We start from the raw sequence: 11379 nt of genomic DNA on the forward strand, positions 1-11379 counted from the left end.
GGAAGAACAAAGCCCATTCAACTCCCGAAAATACCTGAGACGACAGGGATTCGAACCCAGATCCACCAAAACGGTACCGGTACTCTTATGTTCTTACCGCCTGTGACACGCGGCGTTCACTGTATCTTAATTGATATCGACCAAATATTCTTTAATTACATAATGCGAGGTAACAACACATTTAGGTTATACTACTCATTACGCACAGGCCAACACGCAGTGGAGTGTGATGTCAGATAGCTTTACGCGTCACAGCGATAGGATAACCATATTTTCAAAGATAAAAATACAGAAATATCTATATCTGAAAAAGAAATATAAATTTAGGATGGTTAGTATTTTTGTTGATTAAACATTTTATGTTTCATGTTTTTTTAATTTTATGAACCGAGAACAACAGAAATGATAAATTTCCTATTCTAGTAACCGAGATAGTGTTTGTAGTTCAACCAAAGGCCGTATTGTCTTAAAATGAATCTGGACAATTGAATATATACAGTACATAATACAGTATATATATATACATACATTTATAGTCTATCCTAAAAGTTAGGCGATGTTTAAATTAAATGTAAAATCCTAAAATGTCGCAATCACACGGCACTTCGTTTCGATTGAAAATAACGTAAACTTCACTTTTCGTCATTTTGGGAAATTTTAAATTAATATAAAAAATAAATTGGACGTCCAATATTCATTATATGTTTTATAATAAATTTTTTAATTAAATATTTTACTATTAATATAATCTTCCGAAAGAGGGCGTTTTATCTCACGGTGTCAAGTTAGGTGATGTAAGGAAGTGTTTTCTTTTCAATAAGAAGGTGCGAAGAAAAGACTCCATGACAGAATACATAGAAGAAACAAAGAGTGTGATTCAATCGGATATAAATGCAGCCGATTTAAGATGGAGTTTGTTTGTTGCTGCAAGTAAGAGCTATCGTTATGATTCCGCTGTTCGTCCTTTCCCATCGGAATTCATACGTAAGACAGATAATGAAAAAGATATCGAAGCACTGGTTGGTATTTTTCGATGTAATAAAAATATTGTATGTGCGGAGTACAAAGTATTCGTGCGTGCACTTTGGGTTTTCAATTTACAAGTCAGAGAATATCTGATGACAAGTTTGGTAGATTACAGATGAACGTGAATCCTATATGAAGTGACCTCCTCGAAATCCACACTCAAGTACAATTGCAGATGTGAATGACGCTGTTGGGATCCTTAACTGAGCTGTAGACCGTACTTGTAGGAGAAAGAGTCAAAGGAACTGTACTGTACATCCACGTGTGACTCTCCCAAGATTGGCTCGCTTCCGGGCACGATCGGGAGTTGCACCGTACGCTCTGCTAAGGCTGTCGTGTTTAACTATTTGGCCCGGGTGACCGTGCCAGCTTTTCGATTTTTTTGCTCCCGTGGGCGTGCTCTGTGGCTTCGTAAGGGTCCAGGTGGTGTTATTTGCATCTGCAATCCGACCCGTGTTTATACAGGATCTTCCAAAAGAATGCTGTTGTTTTAAATTATTGTAATTATTTAATCATTATCTGAGAATGTTGTAATGTACGTTAAAATGTTGGAAAACTGTCCAAGTTTCACATTTTCTTATTACAATTTCTCAATCTGTGCACCTTAGTCACGTAGCACACGTTCGACTGATACTCAAATTCTTCCTGTGCTTGATGTGGCATATCTGTTGTCAATCCTCCTATAGCTCGTGGAGATTACTAGTGTTGCACAATAATGATTGATTCCAAACTAATAATTACCCCTAAGAATTCTCTCTTTCACCTTTCTAATTTTTCTTCTTCTTTTTACTATTCGTCTACTTGAATGTCTTCACCTCAGTTATTTTCACCATGATAATCTGTCCAATACAAAAATTAAAGATAAATATTAAAATCATAAAGACATAAATCAAATATTTTAATGGAGATAATTAATACAAAAACGTTTCTTAATGCAGTTCCAAGTATTTTTAATCTGTGGCTCATCATTACGAATAAAAAGATAGAAAACTGATCAAAGAAACTCAAAATTTTGAATTTTTTGTAATGTTTTAAAGAATAGTTTTGTGGGTTTTTTCATCCCTGATGATGTGCTTCAGAAACTAGCACTTGTATTAAGCATTGTTTTAATATTAAATATCTTCATTGAAGTAGTGTTAAAAACTTGAATTATTTTGAGATAGATATAAATTTACAAAACTGCTTAGAAATTTTGATATTTAGAAAAATTTTCATTTGGCTTAAAACAAAATTCCTCAAAATAAATACCGTATTTTACGGACTATAAGACACACCTTAATTTTTAAGCAATTTTAAAAAAAAAATACCTATAAGACGCACCTGAATTTTGGAGGCAATTTTTCAAAGAAAAAAGTGCGTCTTATAGTCCGTAAAATACGGTATATTATCCTGTGGAATGTCATATAACTTATTAACTGTAACAACTTTGAAAATAAATTTTTTGGTAAATTTTCAAAGTTATTTTCAAGCTGTGAAAAAATAATTTTATATTTGAAAATTAAATGTTTTAAAAATAATTTGTATTTGTTAAAATAGATATTGTATATAAAAATATTTTAAATTTTATTTTATTTTATTTAGAGACAGACAATTGAGGATGTAATTCCATTCCAGTTATTTCTTAAAGATGATTTCTGTTTAAAAGATATGTCTGCAGCCTCAGTTAAATTATTGCATTGGGTGTTGTTATCTGACTCAGTCATTTTGCAATCTATGCCAAAGCAGGAGGTATTTATTATTATTTAAATTTTCTGGGATGTTTTTTTAATTACCTTATTACTTCAAATTTAAGCTGCACTTTTTATTCCAATATTTAAGACATAAAATTAGGATGCAGCTTAAATTCAAAGCAAATATTTTAACTTGTTATCTCTGTCAATCTCCCACTCTCCAACAGTCGGGTTTTTGCTTTACACTCTATGTATGCGCATAATATTACAATCGTCGATAGCAGTTTATTCGGTGGTTCCCCATTTGCAGTTTTCTGATTCAATCCAATTGCTGTTTGACAGCAATTGTGTAGAATTGAATTTTAAATTTTTTTTATTGTCCATACTCGCTAGTAATGGAAAAAAGTTTATATATGATGCCGAATTCAAAAGAAAAGTTATATTGTGCACTGAAGAAATTGGAAATCGCAGTCGGTAAAAGATTTATGGTTGACAAAAAGAATATGCGTCATTGGAGAGCCATGAAGGAAAAGTTATTTCAGTGTAAAATAGACAGAAAATCATTCTCGGGGCCTAAAAAAGAAAGACATCCTGCAATTAACACAGCTGTTTTATCTTATATAAAGAAATTACATGGTAAATGCTTATCAGTTACAAGAGAGACAGTTATGGTTAAAGCCAAAGAGTGTGCTAAAAGTAGTGGCCTCCTGTTTAAAGCAAGATGTAGATGTTGTGAAATTTTATAAAATGAGAAGGATTAGCATTATGAAGAAGGACGACAATAATTCAAAAGTTGCCTGCAGATTATGAGGATAAGCTTCTTAGTTTTCAGCATCATGTAATCAACTTAAGAAAAGAATACAAAAATTCTTTTAGTCAAGTCGGAAACTCTGATGAAATAGCAATCTTTTTTGATATGCCAAGAAATTATACGATAAACAAGAAAAGAGAAAAACAAATTGAAATTTTAAGTACTGGATATGAAAAGTCACGAATTACTGTAATGCTGTCTATAACTGACGATGGAAACAAATTGTCATTTTTTATTATTTCAAACAGAAAAATTATCCAAGGATAATTTTCCTAAAGGCATTATAATTTGAGCATAAAAGAATATATGGATGACAATAGAATTGATGAAAGATTGGTTAGAAAATGTTTGGGAGAAGAAACATGGTGCTCTTTTAAAAAACAAAGCATGGTAGTAATGGATGCATTTTGAGGGCATTAAACTTAAAAGTAAAAACAAATAACTGTGATCTGGTAATGATATCAGCAGGTATGATTAGTCAACTCTAACCACTTGATATGTCTGTTATCAAATCGTTTAAAGATAGAATGAGAACCCGTTATGAAGCATTGTTAAATCGAGAAGATCATCCTTTGACACTAACTGGTAAAATAAAACAAGCATCGTCTTCTACAATAGCTCACTGGGTTTTGCAGTCTTGGAAAGATATCCCTAAAGAAATTATCAAAAAATCATTTTTAAAATGTTGCATTACTAATGATTTAAATGGCACTGAAGACGATGTGTTCTGGAATAGTGAAGATGAGAATTCAAACTTTGAAAGTATATCTGAAGAAGATTTTCATTAAATTAGGTAGCTTATTATATTTATATTAATATGTATTTAAGTAAATAAAAATGTTACTTATTTTTTATTATTATTTTCAATTTTAAACTCTTACTATGGCTCATATTCAAAATAATATAGTATATTATAGTAATGTTTGAGAATTTGAAGTTTAAAAAGATTGGAAGTTTTTGCATATACAAATAACTGTTATTCAGATGGTTGTAATGGTTGAATATTTCAGTTTGCCATTTAATTACTCTCTTACTTGAGTTATTATCTGAGGCACAGCTATTATTTTTTTACATAAAAGAGGATAAGTTGTTTTTGTATATAAATCTGTGGGCTAACCAGTGTCAAAATCTTACTAGGATTATTATTTTATAGGAATTTACAGTGTTTTAATTTCAGTTGTAATTCTTAATGGCTTAAATCCACATATGTTTGTTCTCATTTAAGTGACTGGCTAATTCTGATATGATAGTTCTGATTGCTGCCAGATGATTAATGTAGTATTCTACATTTGTACATCTGTAGACTTATGTGAACTGCTTTTTTTATTGATGGAACATGTGTTTCTGTGGTAGTCATATTCAAATACAATTTTTCTTAGAACAAGCTATTAAATTTTAATGATTATGTAATTAAGCATTAAATTTATCAATATAATAATTTTTGAGTTTCACTTCAGTAACATTTAAAAACATAAAATACTTTCAATGCTCTGGCTTGGCATAAAATTGATGGCTTTCTTTTCTTATTATTTTTGATATGTTACAGTTAATCTTCTAATAATGTGTGTAACTATTTAAGTAGTGAATAATAATAATAATTTGTATTTAATGTTGAAAAAATTGGAAATGTCTAATCACATTTTTAATTTATTTTTTTTTATAGTTTGAAACTATTCAGAAAATAACTAGTCAGTCATCATTAACTCCTTCCCCAAGTCATATATTTAAAGTTAATTGCAAGCTTGGAGCTCAACAGTTTCAGCAAAACTGTATAGGAAAAAAGACATTTTTTGCATTTCATGGTTCTAGCTTACAAAATTTTCATTCTATTTTGAATAATGGTTTAATTGCTCATTTGAATAAAGTAAGTTAATTTTCATGTTTTAAGATTTATTATTTTCACTACTTAGAAACTGAAATTCTTGCAGAAAAATCTACCATTATGTTTATTCATTTACAACAGTGGTTCCCAACCAGTGGTCCGCAAGAGCTAAAATATGGTCCGCGAAAGATTTAAAACTTTTATTCATTTTAAATTATTATTCCCACATTGATACAAACTGAATTTAATTTTTACTAAAAATGTTATGTTTTCTATTATAATAGTACTGTTAAAACATGTTACTCTTGAGTTTAACAGTTACTTATGTTAAAAGTTTTGATTAAAGTTTATTTTTAGATTGACAGTTTATTTTCTTAAACCTTGTGGTCCCTGGTCAAAAAAAGGTTGGGAACTGCTGATTTACAAGAACATGAAATAGAACTTTTATTTTTATATAAAATTTATTTTTCATTATGTTAATGAATTAAGCAAATATCTCTGAATAAAATGTTAACTGTTATTTCTTCTTAAGTATGTTTTATTTAATTTATTCCTATAAGATAAAATCAGACGATCTTCTGAATTATCAGGCTATAATAAAACTAAGTTAATTATTATAGCCAATAATTCAGCAGATTGTCTAGTTTTTGTTAAAGTAATCAGGTTAGTGGAGGAGTTTATATATATAAATAGAATAAAATACTGCCACTTAAAACTGGTTATATTTGAATTGATAACACTAAAACCTATAATCCAGTTGTTTTTTTATAAAGTGTGCAAATGTTTAAATATAACATAATATATATAAGGCCGCCCACAATAACACTGCTATTAATTTTCGTGATGTTAACTCCTTTCCCACAGCGTAGAGGTCATTTTTTTTTAAACTATAAATCTTACTATCCTCCCTTCTCTTGTCTTATGTCATCTCATTTCTACACGTGTTTGACAATCCCATTGTTTCAGCAGTTGGGGATCAGTTTGCATGATGATGCCCATTATACACAGGCAAAAACGTTTGCACTTTTTTTATAAAAGACAGCTGGAGTATAGGTTTTAGTGTTGTTAATATAAATAATATATATAAGATGTAAACAATTGTTTTTCAAAAAAATATGTATGTTGTTTTGTGTAAAATTTAATTAACTTAATATTTTTATTGGACAGAATGGATTATATGGAAAGGGAACTTATTTATCCAGTGAGCTTAGTGTTTCTCTCATTTACAGTCCAATGGGTAATAGTTGGAGACATAGTATATTTGGATCACAGTTAAGTTGTGTAGCACTTTGTGAAATAATTGATCATCCAGATGTTAAATGCAAGGGTAAAGGTTGGTAAATATATATATTTACATTAAAAATTGTAATTTATTATTGAATAGTACTAAATACAGGGTTCCTACGCACCTGGAAAGTCAGGGATTTTCATTAGTTTTGGAAAAAGTCATGGAAAGTCAGGGAATTTGTCGAAAACTGTCAAAAAGTCAGGAAATTTGTCTCCTTAACTGCCTTGTTGATTTCGTTTGCTGAATATGGCTGATTAAGCGTAGCCATCTGCAGGCGGCAAGAAGTAATGCTGCAATCTTTAATAAGAAAATATACCAAAATCCGTTTTGAATCCGAAATGGCTCTTTTCACCGTTCCGAAGCCATATAATTTTACAGTTGTGGATTAATAACAGGATAAACTACTATTATGTAATAGTGTTTAATTTTTAATTTTAATAATTCAGCGATTATAAAAAGATGAATTTGTTAATTAGAATAAAAATAACTAATTAAAAAGTAGTTTACAAACTTTTAAAACTTGAAATCGTAATTTATTAGATTGTTCACTTCAAAATAGCTAAATAGATCAGTAAAAATCCGTGATTTAGTTGTTTTTCACGTTTAAAACATTACTATACAACATAAAAAATTATAAATAGCTACCCGACATTTACAGTAAAATGCTGGTGCCGACTAGTAGTTTTTTACATTTGTTGTTACAACTTTCCTTGAAAAGAACTGTACTACAAGCATATTTTTCCCCCTCTCCCGTTAATTTCTGCAACTTCGATACATAGTTTAATAATTAGTTTAACAGAAATGATGTTGGGTAACAAATATCCACTGATTTTGGCAAATTTAGGCATCATACTTGTAATAGATATACTGTAGTTATCGTTTTGAAAATCATCTAGGTAATCCGATAGTTTAACAAATGTTAACTTGCTTATAATTAATTATAAATTTAAAAAGCTGGTAAATTTAAAAAAAATTAAATTACTAAAAAATTAAAATAAATTTGATTATCTTTTGTGGAAACAACAACACAATTTTTATAGTTATGTTGCAAAAGAAAAAGATTTGTAGTTACAATTCTACTGAACTTCTATATTTTATTAACATATAATTGTAATTTCGTTTGATGTTTATTTCTGTACACTCAAACCTGTTTTTTGTGCGGTATATGAAAATTTCAATCAAATTGGAACATAATTGACTTCTGTAAAATTTTTTAAAACTCTATTGGATGTTTTCTATGACATCAAGTTTTTTCATTTTTTATTAAGTAAAATTTTTTTCTCTTACCTTTTTTTCGGTTCCCTCCTATTTTAATAGCATAAAAATCAGAAACATTGTGTTAAATGTAGACTGCAGGTGCGAAATTTCATGCCTTGTTAAATGAAAGAATAACACTTCCTGCAGCTATATTTATCAAATAAAAGTATTTTTTAAAGATTACTTTTAACTTTTTATATAGTTTTTCTGTAAAACCGCTTTTTGGGATGGTGTTTATTTCGCAGGAATTATTTCCCGGCAAATTTTTTTAATGTTAGATTCGTATTTAAGTGGAAATAATTAATATAAAAAATAAACTTCTTAGAGGATTTTTTCCCCATTAGGGCAGAAAAAGGCCCAAGGAGTTAAAGAAGCAATTCCTAGTTATTTTGTATGATTTTGAGTTATTTTTCAAGTGAGACTTTTTTTATGCGGTCCCAATTCACCACATAAAAATATACTTTTTGTGTTGGGAAAACTATTTTTTATAGCTACTCGTGAAGTTTCCTGCGTTTTTTTTTATATTTTTTTATTTTTTTTAATGCGTTTTCTTTTATGTGGTTCCTATCCACCGCACAAAAACAGGTTTGAGTGCATTTATTTTATTTTATTTAAATTCTATACGTTTTAAGAATCCTAATTTTTGTAATACTATGATGTCATAGAAATACAAGTCTCACTAAAATAGAAAAACGTAAAAAAATTAAATTATTAGATGAAAAAAAGGAATGAGTAAAAATTTTTTTTATGGAAACTTGAGAAATAGTCAAGACAGTGCAGCTCTCAAGATCGATCATTTGGATTGGAGTTGGATTTTCCATTGTTTGAAAAGACAATGAATACTTCTGTGAACTCGGATTCTCTGATTGATGTAAGTAAATCGGAGAATCCATTAGATCCCCATCATAAAGCGTGGGTGATGGTCCGAAACCAATCCAGGGAATGATCGAGGGCTACCTTTTCCTTCCACAAATTAACAGTTGCCTTTCAAAAGGAGGACTTTTCTAACTCAGGAAAAACACGAGTGATATATGTTAGTGCTAGACATCAAACAGAAATCAAATGAACTTTCTTTTCCGGATTGTTCACCGAACATTGCTCCGAATTCCACTACCACCACTATGAACTTAAGACGAGAAACGAAGACAACTTTAGCTATATTGTAAGCATATTTTTACAATAAATGGGTTAAATGGTAAAGAGGTGTCTTCGTCCGTCTGTACCATGTTTCCCACAACTTATTAGTCCCTCGACTTTCCTGACGTTGGGAGAATTAACTTTATCCCTTTTATTTTCCCAAAGGGAAAGAGTCGTCATATCTCACAAGCGAAACGTGAAGTTTCAAATCTTATGTTCTAATTGACGTTTGAAATTATGTTAAACCTGAGGAAGGCTATTTAAGATTGCTGAACACATTAGTTCATTTATTAAAATTTGCTATAAAAGTGAGAAAGATGGTTTGTGATATGATTTGCAATAATTATAAGATTTGTAATTAAGGGTTAAAATAGATAAATTTTGTCTGCATTCTTAAGACAAAATTTAATGCGAAATTAAATAATAAATAAAAATTATTAAAAATAATTATTAAAACTCTGGCCTTTACACTGAAACCAAAATCAAAATGGCGGCAACGAAACATTTTTTTTCTTTTAACAAGTTGCCAATTCAGCTACTTTTTGCTAGATTTAGTGGATTTGTTAGAGAAGCTATAGTAAAAACTTACACCTATCCCTCTTTATATACAATCTATTTTTACACCATTTTGAAATAATGTGGTTGACAAAAGAAAACTATTTCTTTTTTTACATAATCGATTTTTTTTATGAGGGAACAAATGCTTTATTTGAAAATTTTTAAATTTAACTTTTTGTTAAAATTATGTTGCTGTTTTAAAAAAAGTTACTCTTTTTGTTGAAAGATTTTAAAATTATGTGTTTCTAAGTCAAGAGTTCATTTTAAGTACAGTACAGTACTATTTGTATATCAAAGAATATTGATGATTGCTGAATTTTATGCTATCTTGTATTTACTAGATTTACATACAAATAATATTGATAAATAATGATTAAATAAAAAGCTCATGTGTCATTTGTAAATTGCTTATTTTTTCATTATATTGAAGTTTTGAATTCTATCAAACATTTTTCTACAAGATGTACCGGTATGTACTGTATTTTTTTAATATGGCAGTCTCTGAAACATATCAACTGTGCAAAAAAGAGGGATAGATATATTCAATCAATGTTCACGGTAAATAAAATGCTGTTTCATTATGTCGATATTCCACACTAAGAAATGTGAAGGTCAGGGAATTTGGACAAAGTTGGTCAGGGAAAATCAGGGAAAGTCAGGGAATTCAAAACAAGAATTTGAGTAGGAACCCTGTAAATAAGTAATGTTAATAGAAAAAAATAAATACTTGGTGATTCAAAAGTCACAGAAATTTAAAAAAATTAATAACTCACAAACTATTTACAGTAAGATGATGCAGTTTTCATAGAAATGCTTAGAAAGAAGTGGGATTTTTTAGGTATAATAAAAATTTTAGTACCAAAATAGTTACATTTGTATTTAAATTATAAATACGATTGTTACTTTATAGACCCGTTTTTGGTGTTAGAGGAAATCCTTGTTAGTTTGCAAAATTGTTTAAAAACTCATATTATTTTTCACAAACTTTCAATGTTTCTTTAAAGTATAATTATTGTCTTTTAAAATCTATCACTTTAAATTGCTTTGTTACAGATTGCTCTACTAAGAATTACTTTCTTTGTTGTTTGAGAAATTTTTTAAACCTCTTGAATTATTTCTGTAATATATGATGGAACATATCTATACAAAAATACATAAATAAAACAAAATTTGTTTTATTACAAATGGATCAAAAGAAAAGCAATGAAATTTGTTGACCCCAAAACAAAAACAAATATCCAATGTACACTATAGTCATCAAGTAACAAAAGCACATGTAGTTTTTGAACCTAAAGTTATTCACTGTTTTCTTAAGGTAACCTCAGTACATCAGCTAGTAATAAATAAAGTTAAAAAATTGAAATAGAGAATAAATTTATTTTACAATTGTAATAAAATTTTTGCAATTACTTTTCATTTTAGGAACATATGGAAATTGTCAACAATCTTCACCAGATAGTCTAGCAGGTGACATTCCTGATAAATATTATCTTGTACAGAATAATGACCTAGTACGCATACGTTACCTTCTTGTATATAGTAACAGTTCTAGGAGAGAGAACAGGCAAGACTTTTTTTTCATTTAAATATCATTTTTTTTAGTAAATATATAGTTAATTTAAATACATATTGTTTATATTATTATTTAGGATTAGAGTTCCTAAGTGGTGGTGGAAGTATCGTTTCACTATTCTGATGCTAAGTTATGTTGTTATTTTAGTAGGAATTAGTCTGTCGTCATCCAGAACGTTGCAGCAGTTTTTATGGAAACATTTTTAATAGCTTATAAATATAATATGCAGTCTTCCAA

General features: G+C 29.1%; 1 protein-coding gene across 2 annotated transcripts; it reads left to right on the forward strand.

Annotated features, from left to right (window-relative positions):
* Positions 1-754: 754 nt before the first annotated feature.
* Positions 755-11379, forward strand: LOC136971592 (protein mono-ADP-ribosyltransferase PARP16-like). Of its 2 annotated transcripts, XM_067266059.1 has the most exons (6): positions 755-1019; positions 2608-2754; positions 5171-5371; positions 6497-6662; positions 10992-11133; positions 11219-11379. In XM_067266059.1, exons 1-6 carry the CDS (start codon positions 843-845, stop codon positions 11346-11348), a joined length of 963 nt encoding a protein of 320 aa, XP_067122160.1. In that variant the 5' UTR covers positions 755-842; the 3' UTR covers positions 11349-11379. The 2 variants fall into 2 exon arrangements, with proteins under 2 accessions (XP_067122160.1, XP_067122161.1); XM_067266060.1 differs by lacking the exon at positions 5171-5371.

This window comes from Centruroides vittatus, unplaced genomic scaffold (genome assembly GCF_030686945.1).
Source record: "Centruroides vittatus isolate TY-2023 unplaced genomic scaffold, ASM3068694v2 contig_2611, whole genome shotgun sequence".
Taxonomy (NCBI): domain Eukaryota; kingdom Metazoa; phylum Arthropoda; class Arachnida; order Scorpiones; family Buthidae; genus Centruroides; species Centruroides vittatus.

Coding starts and splice junctions, on each gene's coding strand:
- LOC136971592 (XM_067266059.1), top strand. CDS start 843: ATGACAGAATACATAGAAGAAACAAAGAGTGTGATTCAATCGGATATA. Junction 6,663..10,991: donor TGTTAAATGCAAGGGTAAAG/GTTGGTAAATAT, acceptor TTTTCATTTTAG/GAACATATGGAAATTGTCAA. Junction 11,134..11,218: donor AGTTCTAGGAGAGAGAACAG/GCAAGACTTTTT, acceptor ATTATTATTTAG/GATTAGAGTTCCTAAGTGGT.